The 24,347-nt window shown below is 42.8% G+C and overlaps 1 protein-coding gene across 2 annotated transcripts in view; it reads left to right on the forward strand.

Moving 5' to 3' along the window:
• Window positions 1-24,347, forward strand: part of ZCCHC2 (zinc finger CCHC-type containing 2) — a 47,848-nt gene that overhangs the window by 11,502 nt on the left and 11,999 nt on the right. The window contains exons 2-10 of one of the 2 annotated variants that reach the window (XM_014606970.3): window positions 2,063-2,174; window positions 7,172-7,248; window positions 8,453-8,524; window positions 10,173-10,285; window positions 12,597-12,691; window positions 14,768-14,851; window positions 18,808-18,865; window positions 21,405-21,543; window positions 23,754-23,815. In XM_014606970.3, coding sequence (XP_014462456.2) covers window positions 2,063-2,174; window positions 7,172-7,248; window positions 8,453-8,524; window positions 10,173-10,285; window positions 12,597-12,691; window positions 14,768-14,851; window positions 18,808-18,865; window positions 21,405-21,543; window positions 23,754-23,815 — 812 coding nt within the window. The remainder of the gene's footprint in view (window positions 1-2,062; window positions 2,175-7,171; window positions 7,249-8,452; window positions 8,525-10,172; window positions 10,286-12,596; window positions 12,692-14,767; window positions 14,852-18,807; window positions 18,866-21,404; window positions 21,544-23,753; window positions 23,816-24,347) is intronic. The other variant, XM_019490515.2, reaches the window with a different exon arrangement.

Raw genomic sequence — 24,347 nt, forward strand, 5'->3', positions numbered from 1 at the left:
TTTTGGCCCCTCTGGTTCTTTCTACATAATCTCAAATTCAATCCAGAATCCTATGTTTCCTATGTTTAAAAAAAATGAGTACTGTTGTCTAAGGATTTTGCATTCCCTCCTTCCTGGTTTTATGAAGTCTCTTCTTATAGGTCAACAAAAAGAAAAAATCTCATTCTGGGATAGGAAACATAGTTCATGCGACCAGTGATCCTTCCAGAGATTCTTTTGAAATTAATTTTCTTGTAATAAGGTTTTTTTGTTTTGTTTTATCTAAGACAAAACTGAAAAGATGAAAACGTATGCATGCATAGACTTTACCTTCTGATATATATGCAAACAGGATTTAAGGTATCCGAGGCCCATCTCTGGCTCATACCTGGGTTATTGAAGTATGCTCTCTTTAACTTGAGTGTGTTGAATTTGGCAATATATGTATTGCCTTTCTATATATATCTAAATAAGCATGATATATTACATCCATTGCACCCTGCCCACTAAATCATACCCTCTAAGCTATTTTCAGTCTTCTGGACAACTTGGCAGGTTTCAGAAAACTGGCAGGGTTTCTTTTAAAGTAAACAGTGTACTAGAGAACTTTCTTTTTGAGGCAGGGAAAGAGAAAGGTAGGAAGAAAAAACATTGTTGAGTGGCAGGATTTGTTAATGGTGCACAGTTGTGGACTAACACTATATGCTGTTCATTTAATGAAAAAGGGTTTTTTTCCAGCTCTTTTCCCTGTATTTCAGGTGGATATCGCTGTACTGGGTTTTTTTTAAGTACCTACCTTTAAAGACACCTGTCCCCTCTTTTGAAGCCCTTGAGTAATGCCTTACAGTGTTAAGAAGTTGCATATATATTTTTTTGTTAATTTATGCAGAATCACATCATTTTGTCACCTGAGTTGGCAGTCAGCTCATGCTGATATGAAGGTTTTCCATACCTTCATATCTGTGTCTATAATTAGCATTAATGTCAACATTTATTTTATATGAATTCATCTTTTCTTTTGCTCCATCCCCCATCTGTGTGTGTAAAACATTAGTTTTCAATCTGTGGTCCGCGGGCCCCTAGCAGTCTGCAAACTAAGGCAGGGGCGGGCAATTATTTTGGGCAGAGGGCCGCTTACTGAGTTCCAGCAAACCATCAAGGGCCGCATGACAGGCAGCCCAGGGCAGATAAATGTTAATTTTCTAAATTTTGTAGGGGCCCCATGGGCTGGATAGAATGGCCTGGCAGGCTGCATCCGGCCCCCGGGCTGCATTTTGCCCAACCCTGGTCTAAGGGGTCAGCAAAAGATGACTATGATCAATCAAAAGTAAGATCCCTGAATGACTAGAGTCTTCCTGAGTAACAAGTGGGGTCTGAGGCACATGACTTCTGAGGAGAGGATGGGGGAACTGGGCTTATGGGGTACCTATACACGTGCAGCAAGACTGCTCCAACGTGCTGTAATTACAGCATGTTGCAGCAGACTTGATTAAGTCTGCTGGAGCACGGTAATTACTTGAGTCTGCTGGAGCAGCAGATTCCAGCCTCACATGTATCAGTGTCCCTGGGCTGAAAAATGGCGGCAGAGGTGCTTTCAACTAAAGCTCATTCAATGATTTTAAGTGTTAGTTTATCTTCTAGTTTCAAGATGATGGAAATAACTAAAATAGTACATGAAGAACATCCAGGTTACAAGCTAAGTACATTTATAATACAATGAATAATGCTTACTATTAGGAAGTGTAGGTAATTTTGGATGTCCAGTTGAAGATCTCTTAAAGGAACCTAACTCTGAGGATAGGTCCTTAGCATTTTAGTAAGGTATCCTAAAAATGTCTGAACATCCGGGGAAAAAAAAAAAAAAAAAGTGAAGTGCCCAGTCACTACTAGATGCTTGCTGTTTGGCAGTGTTTACCAAGCCCCATGGGAGAGAACTGCTGGTTTGTTTCTTTTGTGGCTTCTTATTTCTTCTTTTAATTTTAGACTTCCAAACTGGCACTTTAGCCTGTGTGACTAAAGTTCAGACTTGGAGAACATAGAGCTCCCATAAAAGAATTCATGTTCTTTCTCTTCCCCAATACAGAACGACTTTTCCCATGCTGACTGCATGCCAAGTAATGAGAACAGTTTGCTGGAACGAACCGCAACACCTCGTGACGGACTTCCAGTGAATTCCCATAGACCTCAGTGGGAAGGTAGGTAGACCAAAGCATTTTTGAGGTGTTCTTGATGCTTGTGGAAGGTTAAACTTAACTTGTAATTATTAAAGTTCTGTGTCTTAATCTCTTTGCCCACTGCTTTTGTACCAGTTGCGCAGCCCTTTACCCTGTGCTTAGGAGTAGAGTTACAGGATCATATCATACTAGCTAGCTTCCAACTGGTAGTGCCAGAAAGATGTAAGATAATTGTAAGGAGGAGAAAAAGAAGAATCTCAGTAACTAATTGTGTTTGTTGCATTGGGCATTGTGAGGCAGAACAAAATTGTGAAATAAGATGTTGATACGTTGACAGAGCAAACTGCTTTTGATTATTTGATTCACTTTTATCTCAGTCTCTCTCTGTGCTTGTTTTATTTTAAGTTTTGGAACTAAAATACATTTTCTAGATTAGTATATCATAAAGAGAAGCAGGATGACTTTACGACATTGTTTTAAATTGTACAAGGTGGCTATAGTACCAAAGAAAGTGGAAGGAGTCCACTTCTGCTTGTCCTATTGGGTGCAGAATTAGAGCGTGTCAATAAGGGCTGTGGTCTGTAAAACTACTCATTTGGAACAGAGGAGCCATCAGCAAGAAGTCTTGTTGTGTCTCATTTGGAGGAATGTTTAGGGCAGTGGGGACCAGCCTTTATGGCAGGTGTGCCACAGATTAAGCCCTGTGCCACTCTGATCCCCTTCTTCTGCCTGGTCTTCTGCTCTGCTTCCTGCCCAGTATGCCATGTGCCCCTCACAGAGTCTGCCTGTAATGCCTATGGTGCATGTGCCACAAGTTGGCCACCCTTGATTTGGGGCACGACTTCTAAAAGCAGATGGAAGGTAGAATTGCTATATCAGCTATTTCAATTCTAACAAATTGGTCTGTCTTTGAAGAAACATCTGCTATTTATTTTCTTTGGGGCTGAAGAGAAACATTTGAGAACGACTTGACTACTCTGAACTAGACTGAGCTAATCTATAAATTAAAAAGTGAATAGGAAATGTGTTGCAACTTCTGCAGTCCTCCTCAGATGTCCCCTTTGCTTAGGGAGTGAAGGTGCAGTGGCAAGTACAGGTGGAGTAACTGAGTGGAGTTCCAGTAACTTGCAGAAGGTTATATAGGAAGCTTGTAGCAAACTGCTTCACATTCATTCAGTAGAATAAAGTGCTTTGCAAACCAGTGAGTTCAAATCCCTGTGCTTAAGCCAACTGGAAAAAAGTGCTTAAATTAACGCACAGAGCAAAATGTTATTAGCAGCACTTGCCGATCAGATAAAAGGTGCAAGAGAGGTCAGTGAAGGTTGGATAAAGGCACTGTTGTATACTGTCTTATGCATTATAATAGTTAGAAACGGCCATGGACCATATAGATCAGTAACAGAAGGACTGTCTCTGCTTCAGATGTTCATCATGAAGTTATGTTGGTTGTGGAAATCAGATATTCCTTCTAGTTTTAGTTCTGATGATGAATCTGATTTTTTGTTTCAGAACTCTTAATAATTTTCAGAACGAAGGTAGCCCGCACTAGGCATGTATGTTTACTTAATTACACTTGCTGTCAATGTGTGTCTTGTGCATGGTCTGAGTTGGAGGATGATAGAGCCATTTTTAGTTTGCCTGGTGTTACTTGGTGATCATTCCATCCATTTCAAATTTTAAAAAGGCTGATTGCAGTGCAACAAAAATGTCTTAAAGCAATATGGAAAGCTACAAAATTGACTTTCACTTTAGGTACCACTTGATGTTTTTCAAGTGACAGTGCTGTAGTTGTTATCTGTCATACTCCCTACAAAGCCTATGAGCTCAAGAACAAGGAGAGGGAAGAATAGTTAAAGGTTTCTTGAATCTTGTATTACCAACTCAGTAAATGTCTTGAAGTATTAAAAAGAAGATAAAACCCTTGAATTCAGGTTCTCTAAAATAGGGATTGTATTAGTAATCGTGAAGCACAAGTTGTTTCATAGTGTGGAAAATGTAATTTTATGTCCAAATTAATGACACTTTGATCAAGCCCTCCACAAGTCCACATTGACTTACGGCAAAATGATGCAACTGCATCTACAGCATATTCTGAAGATGGCAACAGAAGTCTTTTGTCAGTTGACAAGTGCAGACTGCTTGTTGCCCCTTTAACCATGTTGCTGAGGAACTCCTAGGCACCACAATTAAGAAGTTATGCAATACTTGTTTCTCTATATATAATGTAACTGTTTACATGGAGAGAGCCAAGACATAGTGTCCTTAATTATACATTTAGTTAAAAGTTTTTGAGGTTTATAAATGACAGGTATCATTACCTGGCAAACTTAACTCCTGAAAAAAGTGTTTTGTGAATTATTTAAAAAAAGGGGGGGGGGGGGGGTTTATTGCCTCTGACAGTGTCACTTACCTTTCTTGATGCATAGAAAACAAGTTCCCTTTTATATGAAAACCATCATGCTAGCATTCTGAGTTAAAATGAGACCTGGCAAAAGAAGGACATTCACTGTTTATAGCCCAAAATCTAAACAGTTGTCATCAATGTTAATGAAGGTGTTTTTATCATTTTTGGGCTTGAACACTTTTTGATTCTTAGTCTTTATCAAAGTGATTACATTAGCTAGCTTAAGAATGTCAGTTCAGGAATGAAATAGGGTTCTGTAATACTCCTTGCATCTCTTCAGTTTTAAACATTAGCAGATGACATACAGTTTTCATAAGAGGGATGTGACAGCTTATTTCATAAGAATGAATGGGGTATTGGGTCCATTGTTGTCAATCTCTTGTGTAAGCAGAATGGCTAGAAAAGGTTGTGTGTTTAAAAACTAGTGTGAAGACTTAACTTTATATTCTAATTCTTCACTTCTTTCCTGTTCATATACCCACTTCTGTATCTTCAGCCCCTACCTCAAATACTGCTTCCAGTTTCACTTTCCTTTACGGATGCTGCTTTTGGCCTATTGGGCTGCCTTCCCTTGTTTGGCTCTCCTGCCCCACAGAACTGGGGTATAATGGCTTTGGCTCTCTTCAGTTATGAAACTTTCTGTAAACATCATTTTATAGAGTTGTGCTGTTACATCGGTTCAAATCATAGCAGCACCGATAAAAGCAAAATTGACATTTTTGGCAGTCAGCTTTTTTTTGGCTAATGTGGCCGATAATGTCACCAATAAATACTGCTTGCATGTGCACAGCCTGGCAGCTTGGAGAGCAGCGTTGGGCTGGTAAGTCAGGGGAGGGGGAGGAGGGGGAAGGGAAGGGAAGGGAATGGGCATGGGGGACAGATCAGGCCCCTGCAGTAAGGGTGGCAGTGGGTCTGGGGCAGGTGCTGGCCAGCTGGGGTGGTGCGCGGTATGGAGCCACAGGCAGCTTATCTTGGGGCACTGACAGAGGCAGGTGATTCCTGCTGCTGAAGCACCCCAGCAGAGGCACAGAGGAGCATGTGCACCCTGGATCTGTGCATGGGGTGAGGGCATTCTGCTGCTGCAGGCTGGGGTCAGAGCGGCACCAGGCTCTTATTGGAGTGGGGCTGCGCTGCATGCAGAGTGGATGGCAATGCTGAGAGGGGGAGCTATGGGGTAGGCTGTGGCCACCCCAAAATTCGCTGTAGCCCCCCCTCCCCCACCCTACCCCTCCAGTGCCACTGACGCCCGCCTCATGTGTTGCCGCCAGCTGCACTCCGCCCTTGCCCTGCACACAGATCTGCGGGATATGTGCCCCTCTGTGCCTCCCCAGGGTACATCAGTGGTGGAAGCCACCACTCCTACACCACCCCCCCCCCCCCCTGCAGCCCCAGACAAGCCACTCATGGCTCCAACCCATGCCCTGCCCCAGCTGTGCAGTCCCTGCCCCAACCCCATTCCCTCCCTTACCTCTAGGGCCTCTATCTGCCCCCCGCCTTCCATGCCCCTTTTTCCCCAACAGACCTACCAGCCTAACGCTGCTCTCCAAGCTGCTCAGCTGCATGTCGGCAATCAGATTGGTATTGGCCGATATGGCTCGTTGACAATCAGACATTGGTATCGGCCAAAAAAAATCTTTATCAGTGCACCCTTAATCATTTAATTTTAAAATGTTATGTTACTGCTTTCACATGCAGTAGTAACTTGATTAATGGTTGTTTTTGTAAGGTCTTATGTCTACTATGTTAGGCAAATCTTAATGGAAATGGACAAATTGATGATGAAGGGCAGAGTGATTCAAGTTGGGGTTCAGGCCCAACAAAGTCACTGTCTTTACTCGCACCATACCCACTATTTCCCCCAAAAATGGCCTTTCAAAAATGAGATATGCGTCTTAAGTGGGGACCCCAATTTTCTGCTCAGAACAGTGGTATTTCTGTTCAGGCAGCTGGGGGAGTCGAGTGGCTTTATGGTTTATTACAGTCTACTTGGCTCCTACTAATCACTTTCCTTTTTTGGACCCACTCTCCTTTTTTATGGTCTTACTGTTCTGCTAATCAAGCTACTCTTTCTTCTTTGCCGAAGAATTTGCAGTTTATCTGCTCCCAGTCTCTTCTCGTATTTTACAACTCTGCAGACTTTGTTTTTTTTTTTTGTTTTGTTTTTTAGCGCTTTTCAAAATCCTAGATGTGCTCATGGAGGTTAGTCTTCAGCAGTTAGTTTCAGCTTTTGGCTGAGCAGCCAAGAGCTGCTGACAGTTCAGCTATGGAAGGGTTAGAATTGTAGTTTTTGCCTGTGCAGGAAAAGGAAGGTGAGTGAGCTGAAGATTAGGCTCTGCCCCTGCTGTATGTAGTCATATTTTTTGGAAAGGCAGAGAAATAAAACATTTTTCAGAGTTATGGTATGTCTTGGAGGCATTTGGCATGTGTGAAAATACAGTATTTGAGGATAGCTTTTGACCTTGCCCCATTGGCCCTAGTAAGATAATTACAAAGGTAAGAGTGCATGATTTTTATTAGGGGTATGTGGTGACTTTTCTAGCAACTAAGCAGACTTATTTTCAACTTAACTCTAGCTTGCATAATAAATTCTGTGGGGGGGCTTTTTTCTTCTCAGCTGTACATATTGAGAAGATAACACTGAAAGGCATACCAAGGAAAAGGGCTGACAAACATTTGGAATACACCTTTAAAGTAAGTCCGTAACATTTGGAATTTTAAAATAAATCTCTTATGAGCCTGGCAAGCTTTTAAAGATATTACATGATTATTTAAACAAACTACTAGTAGGGAGAGAATTTTAACTAATATTTCTTCCACGTAGCATTATATTCCAAGATTTTTCTGGACTTCCTTCATTAAAGTCTGGAGCAGGTGGACTCCCTATAATGGTGTAATCCTGAGGTGGGATGGTACAGTTAACTGGGCCCCAAAGTGTTTTATGCCCGTGTGACCTGCCAAGGGTCCTGGGAAGGGCTCTGCTGGGTGTGCCCCTGACCCTTTTTACTATAGCTGCAGACAGTCGGTGAAAGGTCTGCTGATCTGGACTCTGGCTTCCCCAGGCAGGTAGCCTGAGGCTTGCCACTGGAATTACAGACTTCCCTGAGGCTGTGGGCTCCCTGCCCTCAGTCAACAATTGTTAAACTCAAATTGGCAATAAAGAGTTTGTGAAAAAGGTTGCACTTTCTGTGCTTGTGATTCTGGTCCCCACCATCCATTGTCCACATGGCAGGTCCTGTGTGTCCCGCTAGCAGTCAGGTCTGGGCATGGGCTGGCCTGCTGGATTCCTGCCAGTCAAGGGGAAGCCTCCCTGCCTGCTCCGTGTCAGCCCCGGGCAGCCTCTCCTAGGTGATTTGCTCTCTCTGCAGGTGCAGGCCCTTCTGTCTAGTTGGGCATAGGAGGCCCCAGTTGCCCATAGCTGGGAGCGTTGCCCCACCCGGGGCTGTCTACTGCAGCTGTGCTGGCCATGAAGGCTGCCAGCTGGTCCATGCAGCCACAGCACAGCTGTGTCTGTTTTGCGGGGGATGGGGAGCCATTCTGGGCTGGCAGTGGCTTGGGCACGCTGCTCCCTACAGTGACAGGGGCAGGCCCTGTTACAGCGCATCACTCTAGTACAGTTGGCCACTCTTGAATTGAGGCAGCTCAGATAAAGATTTTATTTCCTCAAGAAATAAACTTCAGGTTGTGTATAAGTTGGTACCCAAAGTTAATGAATTTCCTCAAAAGGGTATTCCTCGCTATTTCTGTTTTAGCAAAAGAGGAATTGATGCTGAACTGCTCATGAGTGTTCATGCATGGAATGTGGACTTCACTGCACATGTATTTAAACTTAACTAATCATAGGATGCATGGAAAGAGGTAGTACTGTCTAACTTTTTCTTCTTCATTTTCTCATCAGGTAACCTGGTCTGATCTTTCTGTAACATGTGTAACAAAAACACACCAGGAGCTGCAAGAATTCTTATTAAAAGTATGTATAAAAGTTAACTTTGGTACAGTAAAATGTTGGCCATTATGTTAAAACTTAGAAGAGGATTGTAGATCTTTCATCTTAATTGCAGGAATCGGAGAACGCTCTTTGTTCTATTTGGGTGAGGGTCATTGTCTTGATACGTTTTGTAGTGTTGTAGCTAGCTCCAGGTGATTTGAGAGAGAAAAGGTAGTTAGCTTAAATTTTTGGTTGGAAGACTTCTGGATCCATGAGTGCTTTGAAGGGTTCTGCAAGACCTTCCTTGGACCCTTAGTCATTTCTCATGTGCTGAAAAGCCTAACCAGGCCTACTCGGACATTTCATTCCATCTGGTATCTCATCTTAAGATCCAGCCATTAAAGGTTTGGATTCATGCAACATACTTGACAGTATATATTGAAATTAAGTGGTTAACTTAAAAAGATACTGTTTCAAAAACTTGCCTCTCCAGATGGCTTTTATACACCACGACTCTTTTGGTACTGTGGGTGACCTGCTTGCACCAAGTCTATTTAGAAATCCTAATTAAGTTCTAAAGGCTGCCCTTGAGCAATTTGATCCGTTTTCTGCCTGATATTAAACTGCGCTTCAGTTCAAGCATTGCTTAATTCATTGCCAGCGAATTGGTAGGTAGTGCCCAGGTAGCATTCTGGATTCAGTTCCTTGCAAAGTTGCAGAAGGAACCTGCTAACAGCCACATCAGTGTGATTTCGGTAGTTCCATTGATCTAAAGGTATAGTAGAGATTAAAAGTTGCATTACCATTGTTCAGTTAAACTTTGGAAAATGTGTTATGTGATTAACTAAAAGGGAAAAGTATCTAACATTTAAATTAAAATAAAACTGTATCCTCATTGGTAGAGAAATACCTCAAATCAGAATCTCAGGTATTTCAAATAATCTTGAATAATATGGAGGAAAAACTTAAGGCTGTGTATATTGTGCCATAGTATTGAAATGGTGATTAATGCAGCGGAATGTCTCTCTCCCAAGTTGTAACATTGTCTTGAATGTGTTTAATACTGTATATAAGCCATTCACAGCTCTAACATGTCGCAAGTTTTATTGTTGAAATAAATGCCATGGTTAGCAGCAAAGAGAATTTTTTCAGTGAGGTAGCAAATCTAAGGGGCATGCTGCCATTGAGCAGCAGTGCACAGTTAACTGTAAGTGCTGCTGCCTTAGTTTCCCCGCCCTTCTACCCCCTTCCCCCCCCCCACCACCACTTTTTTAGGGCAATGTGTCTTACCTAGTTAACTGAAAATTGCATATTCTCAACCTGCTTCTAAGTCATTCTGTTTATTTTGCAGATATACTGTTTTACAGTTTTTTCCCCTCCTTTTTCAATGGGGAAGACTTATGTAAACGAGATGCTGAAATTGGCTGTAAAAATTACCTGTGGTCATCCTCTCTGCCTCAAACACTGGCACTTTAATGAAACTCTGTGGTGGTAGTTAACTCAACTTTTACTTTTGAAAATACTGTACTTTGCAGTCTTTATGCCTGTATCCTGACTATTGTGTCTAGAATGGGAACAGTAGTGGGTCTGAATAGCTTATTATATAGCAATAGCATGTATAAAGAACTTTATAGTGATAAGATTTTTCATATGAAAACACACAGTTTTGTATTTTGAACCCTTTCACAAGCTTCCAAAGGAGCTGTCTTCTGAAGCATTTGATAAGACTATTTTACGGGCACTAAATCAGGGTTTTCAGAAGAGAGAAGAAAGGCGACATACAGATCTGGAGCCCATAGTAAGGTAAGGATTATAGAAGGCATGTTAAACTATTTTTAGGAGAACTAAAGTCAAATTTAATTATTGGGCACTATATGATACTCTGTGAATAAGGTCTTCCTCAGTGAAGTACATTAAGACGTGCATCATTACAAGAAAATAGAGTTCAGTATGTTTAACTTCCAAAGGTTATAGCTTGTTCTGTCCAGTTTTTTCTTTTCTCTCCCTTGCTAATTAATTTCTCTTTTAAGTCAGAGGTGTATTCCTCCTCTGACCAAATTCAGTCATTTTTGCATTTTACTTTCATCCCATTCCATCTGTTTATCTTTCTGTCTTCTCCTGTTTCTTGGGAATGGATGGACAAGAATAACGAGGCTACAAAATTCTGTATTCATAGTGTCATAGAGTACATTTTGGTCCCAGATAAACCAAGTTGATTTTAATTAGGGCTGGGTGATTTTCTTTGTTGCTTAGCATATTTGCCAAAAAATGTGCTCAATATCTTTGAATTATGTTGGCCAAAGCATTCAGAAAACCAGTAAAGATTCTGGTGGTGGCAGCTCTCATTTAGTAATTGTGATTGACTTCAACAGCCATAAGACACAGGCAGTTTAAAATGGAGGTATGGTTGGAGAGTACATGACCAATTTGAGGTTTAAAGTAATGGAAGTTGTGATGTGTGGTTTCAGAACAGCTGCAAAGCTGTTCAGTGAAAGTTTTGCTTTAAAGAAATCCAAGCATCTTTATAGTATAGAAGTGCAGTTAAGATACCTACACATCGGCTGTCTTGGATGCCATGCCACTATCACAAGGTTATGTTTTAGTCATAGTTTATTTTTACATCCCTGAGGGTGTCGTTTCTCAAGCTTGTCTTAACAATACGCTTTCATTGCCCCAGACTTCTTAAATTTACACTTTTACTGGAAGACAAACATGGGTAAAACAGTACTAGCTTCTGTTGACAAAATTAAATTGTAACAAAATGCATTGACTTTGATTAACAAATGGATGCAGTGCTTTGGTAGTATTAGTTAGTCAACCCTTTTCTCTTCTAAACAGTTAATGTAAAGCTTTGGATATATAGTCCAAGGTCTGTCTTATCACCGTATCATAGGTTAATTCTAGGGGTACACTGATAGAGATTTTAGAGCCTGATACGATCCGATTTTTTTGATACAGCTGCATGTAGCTGGTAAGTCTGTGGTGGAAGGGGTGTGGGGAGCGCAGATCGACATCATCCCCATCCTCACCCCCACCCAAGGTGAGGAAGGGAGTGGGGCAGCGGCTGGGGCAGGCACCGCCCAGCCAGGGTAGGGCAGGACATGGGACCGATCTGCATCTCATCTGGGGAGTACAGGGAGGGGGCGAGGTGTGTGCCCCCACATTTGAGCCAGGCAGAGCAAGGCGGGCTGCAGGTATAGGTTGGGGCTGGGGTTGTGCCAGGTTCTTCCCGGAGGGGGCTGGACAGGCTGTGCTTGGGACAGGTGGCGGTGCTGGGAGGAGGCATGGGGGGGGCGCTACAGCAAAATTTGGGGTGTCCGCATCCCCCTCCCATTGCCACCTGCCCTGAACGCAGCCTGGCCCAGCCCCTGCCAGGAAGAGTCTGGTGCTGCCCCAGCCTATAGCTGCAGCCTGCCCTGCCCCACCCTGTGCAGATATGGGGGCACACATGTGTCGCCGCCGCCACCTTCTCCTGTGCCTCCCCAGGGTGTGCGCAGTAGTAGGAGCCACCCCAGCTGGGCAGCACCTGCCCCAGCCCCAGCCCCACCCTCACTGCCTTCCTCACTGCGAGGGGCCTTGATCTGCCCCTCCCCCTTCCTCCACAACAGACTTGCCAGCTGCCTGCAGCTCTCCATGCTGCCGAGCCTTGCTGCCTGCGTGCCTGGGCATTTATTGGCCAAATTATCAGCCACATCAGGCCGATTTCTGATACAGTTAATTTTCTTTATATTGGTGCCAATCCAATATCAGACCAATGTATCAGTGCACTTCTAGTTAATTCAGACAACTAAAAAGTTCCGGATAATATTGGCTCAGTGAAGACTATTCAGAATATTTTTAATAGTGTTTGAACATCTTAGTGTCCAAAATTACAGTGTATATGTTGGCTTTGACAGGATTATGCCTTTGCAAACTCTACCCAAACAATGCTGTTCTAGCTCCAAATGAACAAGAAAACAATTGCTGTTTATTTTATATTGTCTGTGCTTACTATGCAAAATTAAATGTTTAAAAAGTCAACTTAATTTTTGTAAATTATTTTTGTGGTGCTACTTTAAATCCTTCACGGGAAGATACTGATTTATTACGTAACAAATTGTAACTTCCACTTTAGGCAGCTATTTTCAAATACATCTCAAGCTTTTCTGCGGAGTCAGAGAGTGTACAATTTTTTCCAGTCAGTTTCATCAGAATCTTTGCACACTCATGGTAAGAAATGTTTAAAGATTATTTTATATAATATGAATGTGTTGTAAGATTTATTCTGCTACCCCAGTTGTTTTTTATTATTCTGTAATGTGCATTCTTATTCTTCTGGTCATCATTTCCCCTTAAGGCTAGCCAAATTCTGACTGAATGAAGAGAGAGGCTGCAGGATATCATTTTCATTTTTTTTGGTTGTTCTGAACTTGTGTATGCCTACCAATTGGCAGCTTTATTCTTTTATATATATAATTGTCTTGGCTGTTCATAGTATGGTTTCCTTTCCAGTAACAGGAGTGCTGGAGGTATACAAAGCTGAATTGAAAGTATTAGTTTGGCTTTCATAAATCATGACATTTAATATCTTTTATTTGAGGGAAATCTTTCACCTGCCATACCAGTATGCTAGCAATACTGAAAACATAGGTTTTTGACCTTGGCCTACACTTGTAGAGCTTGAGTAATGGCCTGCAAGACCTCATCGGGGAAAGCAGTATGTCCTTTACAGGCATTTTAAAGGAGAGTAGTAACCAGTGTACTACTGTCTTGTTACTTTACTTTGTTCAGGGAGCATCTGTCATAGTAATAGATGTGGAACAATTTAAGAGGAGAATGAAGATCATCAATTCCTTCATAGATATGTTTTGTTGAATGCTTCAGTGCTTAAAGCAGGATTTGCATTAGTTGTACATCATGTTAACCTGGGGCAAATTTGTCTCTAAAGGATATTGGATCTTGTCTAGAGTCAGTTTGGGATCCAAATAGATAAATGCCCTGGCAGGGCATTTTATGTCAGACAACTGCTCAGGTCATTGGTACAGGAGTAAGTTACCTTGAGGAACTTACAGCACATTCACCTATCCATGTGCTCACTTAAACTCCCACCATAGTTTTTGGAGCTGAGCACACCCAGTACTGACTGTGTTGACCACAAGATTTCCCCTAGTATTCTCAGGCTCCCAAGAAGGTGCAAACAGCAGTTTTCAGAGGTGTGTGAGTGGGCCAATTCTGGATGATCTTATAATTGACAGGAAAATGTACTGAACTCGGAGCAGATGCTACCAGAGCAAAGGCCTTCTGAGGCAGAGAAGTGTTTTATTTAAAACACAGAAAATTCCTACACTTAAATATTGGGAAAGAAATTCCTCTTATTCCCTCTTTCTACCCAAACCTTTCTCCTTCCACCCCAGTCCTCTTTGCACAAACAAAAATGGGTGGTTTGGCAGTTTTAGTCGTTCTTGAAGGTGAGGGCTTGTAGTGGAACATCAGTAACACCTGTAGCTGTTTTTTTACCTGTACTTAAAATTATCTACCATTTCCATTGTGAAAAGACTATAAAGCCTTTCAGTCTGGCAAGTTTTCAAGGATAGTTTCACCTAAGTCAACTTGAGAATTGCCCCAGAATTTTATCTTGGTTTTAAAATGACATGTCTGTGCACACCTTCCCTAACTATAGTCCACATCTGGAGAGATTTGACAACTTGATATGCACCTTGTTCCATTTTCTTAATTACCTAACTACACAAGTATTTGGTATGTGCAGTAGTTTATATATAAACTTATAGTATGGTTCTTTTTTTTTTTTTATATTTGTAAGAAGCTGTACCTGCATTTGTAGAAATGTATTTGTAGAAAGCTGTACCTGCTGTTTAGGCTACTTTGATCAGCTGTAACTTGAAATCTGTTTCAAAAAGGGAGGAGCATTTTCCACACACAAGTGTGCATCATCTTTTCTGTTTGAAATGTTATGTACCACTACTAGAGCATCTAGATAAGTGGAGCAAAACTTTTGTAATTTTAACCTGTTTCATTTGGCACTAAAACAACTGTTTTGCTTTCCTTACACTGCTGTAAGAGCAGATTGACACACACCATTAGCAGTTTTATTTCAGAATTTCTATTTTATGTCTGTCTATGCCCTGTGATTAGTGCATTGAGGGGGCAAGCACGTAACCACAAGATAATAGCATTTGCTTGTTCTTCCCTTACAGTAGTTTCAGCTTTGCAGAACTGCCTTTTTTTTCCCCTTAAGTTGGCTACTGCAATTTTTTAGAAAGTTATTACATAAGTCTCACTTTGCAGGTAATTTACAGCCTTCTTTGAAAACCACTAAGATGTCAGAACACTTCAAGGAGGACAGTTCAGAGGCTTCCAGTCAGGAGGAAGGTATTTGTGCAAAGGGGGTTCTTCTATGAGAAATTTTACTAGGCTTCATTTTGGAAATGGTGATGTAGTCAACTAATTCTCCAAATCTCTTTGCTCATTTGGAGCATAAAAACTTCCATATAAATAGGCTTGGCAGAATTCAATTTTTATTTTTAATAATTTCAACAGATAGTATTGATTACTTTTAAGCATTTATTGTAATTATTTTTTAATAGATTTAAAAATTTTAGGATTACATGAAATTAGGGCTGTGGGAGGCACACACTTTAATGACAAACACCACTACTGTAGGACTACTGCCAGCTGATCAGCAGAGCTACCCTCAGTCCCAGCTCTGCGTGCCTGTAGCTCCATTGTCCGCTCTGTCATTTCTTCTTCCTTTATTCCCAGTCCCCTGGGGTTTCTAGGAGTTGCAGTCCAAAACTACATTCGGTATGATGCTCCCTTCTGTCATGTCACACTCCATCAGCCATCACTTTTCTTATGTCCCTTTTCAATTGTTAACAATGGAAGTATTTTTTGTTAGTCTGTGTGTGCAGTGAAATCAACATTTATCAAGATTTATCAATAAGAATAGAATCCTGCCAAGCATACGTATAAACAGTGTTTTAGTAAATGTGTTACTGGATGCTTTTATTAATTTCATAGGGCTGTTGCATGTTTTTCTAGAGTGCCTGAAAATGAAAGGTTACAGCAAGGTTGAGAAACTAAGAATAATTGGTCTTACTATAGGCACTGTGATTCTTTGCGACTCCTTTGTGTCTCTACTTGTTTTCTGTGAACAGGTTACAAGCTGAGCTTAGTGCTGCAAGATATGTTGCGCTCTGTTTGGTTATCACTTCTGTGTGCAAAACTTCGCTATCTTATTTGAAAATTTTCACAGCGTAATACTCTTTCCTTGATCCTGAAGCTGCACTCTACACTTCGGAGTACTAGAGTCGAAAGATACTTTGGACTGTGATCAGCATCAGGAGCAAGAAAACTTTTACTTTTTTGATAGGATATAAATGGGGATCTATTCAGTTTGCAATTTCATGGTTTTTGCAGAAACCGTGAAAAGGGCAGTTTTGGCAATTGCCACAAACTTGTGTTCCCCACAATTCTGCACAGAATTGCCGGGGGGAGGAGTGGGGAATCTTACTAAAAATAAAACGCTGGCTCCCCACTGAGAGCTAGCAGCTGCTGTGACGTGGCCTTGCAGCCTGCCAGGAGAGGTGGAGGGGAAGCTGCTGGCATGAAGGGGAGCAACCAAGATGTCAACTGCCCCATACTCCCTCTGCTGTTGTTTGGCCGACAGGACAGTCTTTTATGCAGCCCTGCCCTTCCCTGCCAATCGGAGGTAAGGGGTGGTTCTGCATGAAGGGCAGCCCTCTATGCCAATCAGTAGTGAGAAGCAGAGCCACATGAAAGATGGCCCTCTGGGCCAATTAGCACTAAGGGGTTGGGTTGCCAGGGAGGAGGTGCTTGCTGCAAAAAGACCATGAAAATGGTGCCAGGTGCTGCAAGCAGCTTGCGATTTTTACTTTGCCCCTACACACTTTAGGTAGATCCCTAGATATAAATGTGTAATAATTGAAGACCACTGCCTCAAGCAACTCGTCGTTTAAGTATAATAAAACCTGTGTAGTTTTTTCCACACCAGATGCTTCTAATTTTTGTTTGTTATGTTGAAATGCATTATCGGCGCAAGAGGCTTCTTATTCAGCAGTTAAGAACTTGCGGTAGACTGACTTGGACTCCCGAGGAGAAGCCTAGCACTTTGAAACTTGTACAATGTTTCTCTTTTTTTAATTGATTAATTATTTTTCCCTGACTTACTCCAATGCATGCAACCAGGGTACTTATACTTTAATTTATTGATCAAATAGAATAGTAGAAAACTAGGGCTGGAACGAATCTCAGGGGATCATCTAGTCCAGTGGTTCTCAACCTCTTTTTGTACCAGGATCCATTTATAACCAATGGCCAGTCCTGACCCACTGCCCCCAGGCCCTAGCCCCCCAGTATGTGGGGCAGAGTGGCGGGGGTGTGGGGCATGAAGGGCCTCAGGCAACCCCTTGCAGTCTGGAACTCTGTCAGCCTGTAAGGGAAAAACTATGCTTTCCCATGTTTATCTCCTTCAAAGGAGAATCAGTTTTTAAAGTTTGTTTGAAACTTTTTCATACATTTTGGCAATCCGCTTTTTTGGGTCATGACCCCCAGGTTGCTGATCTAGTCCAACCCCTGGTCAAAGCAGGACCATCCCCAACTATATCATCCCAGCCAAGGCTTTGTCTAGCTGGGCCTTTAAAAAAAAAAAAAAAATTCCATGGATAAAGATTCTGCAACCTCTCTTGGGTAGCCTGTTCCAGTGCTTCACTACCCCCCTGATTAGAAAATTTTGCCTAATATCTAACCTAAACTTCTTTTGCTGCAACTTACCTGTACCAGTACATGGGATTGATTTGTCCTAAGTCAGGGGTGTCCAACCTTTTTGAATGTGGGGCTGGATCATGAACTTTTTATCACCTAGTGGGCCGGCAGGGGCAGGTGCTCACGTGCCTGTCCAGTCCGGCCATGGCCTGGGGGGGCAGGGGTCAACGGGCACCGCCTGACCCCACTGTGTCCTCCCTGCCACCTGGGTGGCCTCGAGGATGCTTCCACACCTGCATGCCCGGGCTCAGCAGCCAGGGGGACATGCGGGGACCCTACAGGGGGGTGCGGGACGTGCAGGGACACCCCCTTGCTCCCTCTCCCCCAGGGCAGCCGGAGCCCGACCGGCAGGGCTCCTTCACTCCCCAGGGCCCGTGACTCACCACCCCCAGCGTGATGTCTGCGGGCGCAGGGGGATGCGGGGAGGCGGGAGTGGTGCCAGCTTCCCGCCCCAACAGCCGCAGCAGCGGCAGCAGCATCTCCCGCAGGCCCAGCCGCAGCGTCCCTCCACGCCGGCGTCCGCACCCGCTCGCACGCTGCACTGAAACCTGCTCCGGCCTGCATGGCCGGTGGGACCAGTGCAGGGCAGGGCCAGCATGCAAATGAGGGAGGGCGGGGCTAGGACAGGACAGTGAAACGAAGGGAGAGGGGAGGAGCCACACCGCATAGGCAACGTCAAGCTGACACAGTGCACGTAGGAACCTTGTCCCTTCCCCAGCCCGTCAGCAGCTGTTAGGAAGCTGCTGGGGGAGGGACAAGGGGTGGGAACGAAAGTAAACAGTGTTTACTTTCGTTTCCCATTGCAGCACCGTGGGCCACAGAAAATGGCTTGGCGGGCCGCATGGCAGCCCTCAGGTCGTATGTTGGACAATCCTGTCCTAAGTGCAGGACTTTGCACTTCTGCTTATTGAACCTTATGAGATTTCTTTTGGTCCAGACCTCCAATTTGTTGAGTTTGTTCAGTCTCTGAATTGTAGTCCTTCTCTCCACTGTATCTACTACTCTCCCCTGTTTGGTGTTATCAGAAACTTGCTGAGGGTGCACTCCATTCCACCTTCCAGGTCATTGATGAAGATATTGAATAAAAAATGCTCCAGGGAAGACCCTGGGACACTCTACTTGGTGCTGGCTGCCAACTAGATGTTGAGCCATTGATTTACTACGCTTTGAGGATGATGTGCCAGCCAATTTTCCCAAATACCACTACTTGAGAAATGTATAGGTTGCTGTCTGTGTTCTGTTTTCCAAAACATTAAAACTAAGTGTTCCAATCCTATCACTTTATTGATGTCAGTTAATTGTGCAGCTGTGCAGAGCCCAAATGGTCTGGTCACCTAGACGAGCATAAGAGGCTACAGCAATAGCAAGAATCCATTTCAAGATTCGGGCCTGTGGCCTTCATTGTGCTATTTGTCGTGCTTCAGTCATAACAAATAACTTAATTAAATAGCTTAAAATCTTTACTGGAGCAGACTGTAAAGTATAATAGGTGCAATTGTTGCTATCAGAACTGTTTATTTGTGTTGTTTTTTTTTTCTTTCCAGATGTCATGCAACGTGCAGTGGTTCATAAGAAACTTAATGGGAAAAGTCCTGTCGCCAAGTAGGTATTGAATCTTTGAAGTGGATGCACATTGTTTTTAAAACCTAAATTACTTTTAACTTAGTAGGCATGTGTCCTTTTGAGTTGAAGCTTTTTTTAATTTTCATAAATATTAAAAAAGGTCTGTTTAATATATGTGTAAGAGGAAATGGGATTCTGTTGAAGTCTTTTCTGGAAAATACTTAATGTTGCAGAACATTCACTTGTTTAACATGTAGGCTGGATAACCTCTACCTTTCTTTCCCAAAGATCCATGTTTTTGGGCAGGAGTTGGCAACCTTTTAGAGTGGTGGGCTGAGTCCTTGTGGCGTGGCTGCCACCACCAGCCACACACACCTTCAGTTGCAGGGCAGAGGGGTGAGGATGGGAAGAGAGGAAGAGAGCTTGCCTCTGGTATAAAGTGTCTGCCAGAGGAGAAGTGCTGCTTACCAAAGCGCCCTCTGCTGTAGGGAGAGCAGTAAGGTCTGCAGAGGGAATTGGTGGCTCAGCACAAGGGAGAGGACACACATTGGGCTGAGCTGTGCTGCTCTTACCCTGTGCTGTGGGTTGGACCCCATCACGTCTAGGGACAGATCCAGCCTCCAGGCTATAGGTTACTGTTTTTGGGTATTTAAGTCTTGAGTGAGCTTTTCAGAACATGCTGATTTGCAGAGATGTCTGGGATTGTCTCAAAAGCTAGCAGCACCCTGGAGATTCACAGAATGTTATAAGTGGTAGGTGACTGGGCAGGGGGGAGGTGTCTTTTTGGCAGCCCCAGTTTCCAAACCAGGACTTGGGGCTGTTCCCTGCTGGATCCTGGACCTGGGGTTTCCATCTGCTCTGCAACATACAGCTTTGTGTTCCTACCTGGTATGAGTCCACTGGCTGTCCCTGGCTGTGTGCTTCAAGAGTTGCATGATTGGGCATACAATTCCTCAAATCCTAATCCCCAAAATTATACATCTGGCATGATGATCCAAATCATGCAGTCATACTAATGTCTGCCAGCAGCCTCTGACTCCATACCAGGCATTATGTCTACTGGTATAATGGATCAGGATTGAAGCCTTGCTTTATGAAACCCTGGCCCCCATTTCTGTAACTGGAAAAGTGTTCCTTGCTTTATCCCACTTGCTGGGATAGTAAAGTGTGATAGGATTCACCACATTGCACAGTCCATCTCTCAGATCTGTCAGCATATTTTAATAAACTGGAAGTGGTACCTCTACAAGCTGCCAGATGGGAGACATTTTCTTGTCTCCCATCCAGAATCTTCTAGTCTTTATAAAGGGAGTAGAGCGACAGCATTGGAGACCTTTTGTCCTGCTTGGTTGCTGCAGGGACAGAAGTGTCCTGCTAAAAAGTCCTTTTCGTCTGCAAGTTGGACACAATTTCTGTTCCTATCTCTCTTTGGGTTTGTTAGTAATGGAGTCTCACCTAAGAGTGAGAGCGCTGTTAAGTGTTTGTCCAAACAAAGCTGTACTTCCTGGATCCTGAACAATACTGCTGTGGTGTAACAGTGGTGCATTTTAGGAAAACCTACACAGCATCCCTGCGTACTCTCTCCACACAGCTTGCTCACTGGGATAAGACTGGGTATGTGATATTCCCTGCCACTTCTACAAAAAAGAATGATCCCATAAAAAGGAACTACTACTTAAAATGCATTTAAAAGCAAATTGTCATTGCAAAATACTGTCTCCAAGAATTTGAGACTATTTACTGTTACTCTTCTCTGTTTCCTGTCAACAATTGGGCACATCTGTGGGTGACAGTTGAAGGATGGGTTATAGGTCTATATGCCCTATTGACTCCATAAGAAATCTTGTTAGAGCAGTGCATGTTGGCCATTATGTTCACGCTTAGTATCAGATTGTCTGTTGCCATGGGTAGTTTCAGCGGAAGACATTACGAGACTTAAAGTAACTGGCAAATGCTTAATTCAGATTTCCAGTGTTCTTCAAAAGCAGTTAGCATAGTGAACAACCAGAAAGGTAATTGGAAATGCTTCCATGTGACTGCATTGAAGTAGAGTGGTAAGTGTGGTGTCTGGGGTTTCCTGTTTACATGCCCAAATGTCTTTTGAATTCCTGAAATAATACATATGTAGTCACAGTAAATATGTCCTTAAAGATGCAAGAGTGGACGTGAAAAAAATGGATTAGAGCAATTTAAAAAGTAGAGATTTCTTCCAGATTTAAGTGCATGAGGTTTCATGATTATAAACACTACTATTAGCTATTAGGATATGCATATTGAAACCAGCTACCTTCTGCAACCTTAAGTTGTGTCAAGCTAGCTATATAACAAGTAGCTATATTCAAGGAACACTTAATTGTCTTCATGGAACTAACTTATGTATGTTGCACAAGACCATAACTTTTTGCCTAGTGACATTTGGTGTTGAAACTAATTGAGAGATTTTTTTCTCTTTTTTGCTAAAAGCACAGTAATTCCTTTACTTCCCAGAATTCAACTAAAATTGTATGTGCTTTGCTTTTAAGAAACTTTTGGAACTTCATCTTGTGTAATATAAAGGGGTTTTTTTATTTAATTTTAGCACAACTAGCAGTACAAAATGCTCTTCTTTGGATGGCCTTAGCATACAGCACTCTGAACAGAATGGGGTAATAGACTGGGGAAGAAAAAGCTACAGCATCCAACAACACGCAGAGCACTGTACAAACTTACTTGACCAGGTGTGTAGCTCCTTCTGGGTTTACATTTTTTTTAATTCAATGTTTCATGAAGAAATTATTCAGAAAACAGTTTAATTTCATTTTATGCTAATTGTGCACATTTGAATTCAGAACATTTAAAAAGTTTCAAGTGACCTGTGGTTTGAGTACTTGAGAAACCAGGCTGTGGAGGTTGAGCAGTCTTGCTATAAACTGATGCTTCTAAAGTAGTACTCGATGCATCTATTATACCACGCCTAAATTCAGGGGCAAATCCCAGAGTGGGTTCAATGGCACAACTGCACCCTCCCATTTCCACAGCGTAGCTCTGGGACATTGATTCCTTGCAGCCCTGGACCCTTGGGTTTACTGGAGTCTGGACCTCACTGCCTGAGCAGCAGCTGGGAACTTATTTAAGTCCCTGAAGCAGGTAAGGGTTCCCATCCCCCGTGTCTCCTCCTTCTCCCTCTGCTCAGTGATACTTCATGTGGCACTTCCTCGCTTCTGCTCAGTGGTACTTCCATTACTCCTGCCACTTTTACCCCCCTCCCCTTCACCACAGCTGGGTGGGTTCCCCTGCTTTGTCTGGTTCTCCAGGACGTAGGCTCAGGGAAGAAGAATCCACCTGCTGCTGCTGTCCCTTACTGAGTCTGGGTCTCCATATGAGTGGCCAGGGCAGCAGTGGTGATGGTGGGCAGCAATCCACTATTTGTACCCAGTAGAGAGTATGAGGGGGGAATGGGAGAAGTCCTGCAGAGCACAGAGAAGAAGGCAGTGGGGAGCCAGTGTTGGACTACTTACTTGCTTCAGAGACTTCAGTTCCCTGGCTGCTGCTCTTGCAGCGTGGTCTGTGTGTTTTTGTGTAGGGAGTGAGGAAGGGAAGGCTGGGGCCCAGCTGGGAGGTGCAGCCACCCTTGCAGTGACAGTCCCAGCTCTTTAGCCCCTCTGCATCTGCCTATGTCTGAATGGTATTATCAACTTAAATGCTGTAACCTTGGGTGATACAGTTGCCATGAAGCATGTATTTGTGACTGGGAGCTATTTTCACTTTTAATAGTAGCTGAAACATTGTGCTTGTAAGGATTTCAAAAGTGACAGTAATGGAAGTAATGACACGTGCATCATACACTTAAGTCATTTGTGTAGTGTGAGGCTACATCACCTTTTCATCGCATAAGCAGAATTGGGTATTAATGGCTGAATTGGCCACTACAAGCCAAATGTACAGAGTAATCCAGGCCGTGGGCAGATGTGACACCTGTGCTGCTACAGAAATAGAGTGGACAGATGTGCATGCCCTGCCATAAGGTTAATTTTTGGTCCCCAGGCTCCCACGTAGCCACTACTTGCTCCGTTGCTCTGGCTGCAGCTCTACCCAGGGTCTCTGGGATCTTCCTTCCTGCCCCTACCCTGGGAGGTGGGGATGGGTGGCATGGTATAGCCCATGGGTGATGGAGTGGCTCATAGCCTAGGGTGTTCACACAGCATGGTGCAGCAGGCCCATGATTAGAGGAGCTGAAAGTGGGGCCCTGGGGGCCTGTATGGTAGGTGAGGAAGGGGTGGCACAGGTGGTGTGTAGCCCAGGAGTCCTGTAGCTCATGCTGGTGTAGCTCATGTGTACAGTCCTTGCTGCTGCAGCTCTCAAGGTAGGAGACCACCAGACACTTTAAAGACTGGATAGCCCTGACATAGATGTACCTGTATCCAAGTTTCTGCTGTTCAGTCTAGAAGTAATAGAGGCTGAGGTATACAAGCTTTAGGTGGTGAAACTTGAATGTTATACCAGAATGGGGAAAATACTACCTGCTATTTAGGGACAATGGTGAATAAACATACTTTTTATGTTGAGAAAAATATTTATGTATCTTGTTTCCAGCAATCATGTAAACCATTTGGTTTATTCCTCCAAATATAGGTTAAATCCTGGGTTTTTTAACCACTAGCTAGTAGCACTCAGTCAAGGCAATGCGTAAGCATAAATTGTTTTCTTATGTTCAATCTAAAATGCATTTTAAATAGTTTGTGAATAGACTCTTTTTTATCTGTGTTGTAATTTACTTAGCTGCCTTAATTATGGGCTCTTAATAATGGGAAAAGTATCAAGCTTTCTACTTCTAAAGAAGTCTTAAATTTTGTAGGAACCCTCCATTTTTGTCCAGTCTTAGGTTAAACTGTTGTTGCATGATTTTTATGATGGGAATTTCTTAATGTCATTTTGGTTTTTGCTCTAGCATACAGGAGAGAAACGGAGTTTAGCTGCAATAAACAAGAAGGGAAAGCCACAGCTTGAAAAGTAGGTTTTTAATCTTACACTAACTTACTTTTTTTCACCAGTTATTAAATTATATAAATATAATGCGTAACGTCAGTAAAAGTGTTTTAATTTAGGTTGTGATGAAGCTTCTTTATTTTAATAATTGAGATTGGTTAGGGTTTGCACTTGATTTTCAGCAAATCCTTAAAGGCTTGATACCCTTTGTCAACCAACAGTTTTGTGTTTCTATTTCATAACTTAAGTCTTTTGTAAGTCTTAAATTGTGGACCTGTCAGTTTACATGTTTCTTATCTATTGATCGGATTAGGCATATACTTCCAGCTTTTTGCTTATGCTTCAAATTGGTTTAAAAAAATTGGCATGTAAGCCACATTTTGAAAAGGGAGAATATTGTAAAGAACTAGTATAGCTAATGTAGAGACAAACATAGATTCCTGTCACACAATTGCAAATTAGTGAAATGTATGAGGGGCAGAGGACAGATAAATAGGGATGTCAAAGTGGTATAGGATTGCCTTTTTCTGGCCAATTTTTGCTTCGTGAAAGGCTA

This window comes from Alligator mississippiensis, chromosome 3 (assembly GCF_030867095.1).
Source record: "Alligator mississippiensis isolate rAllMis1 chromosome 3, rAllMis1, whole genome shotgun sequence".
NCBI lineage: Eukaryota > Metazoa > Chordata > Crocodylia > Alligatoridae > Alligator > Alligator mississippiensis.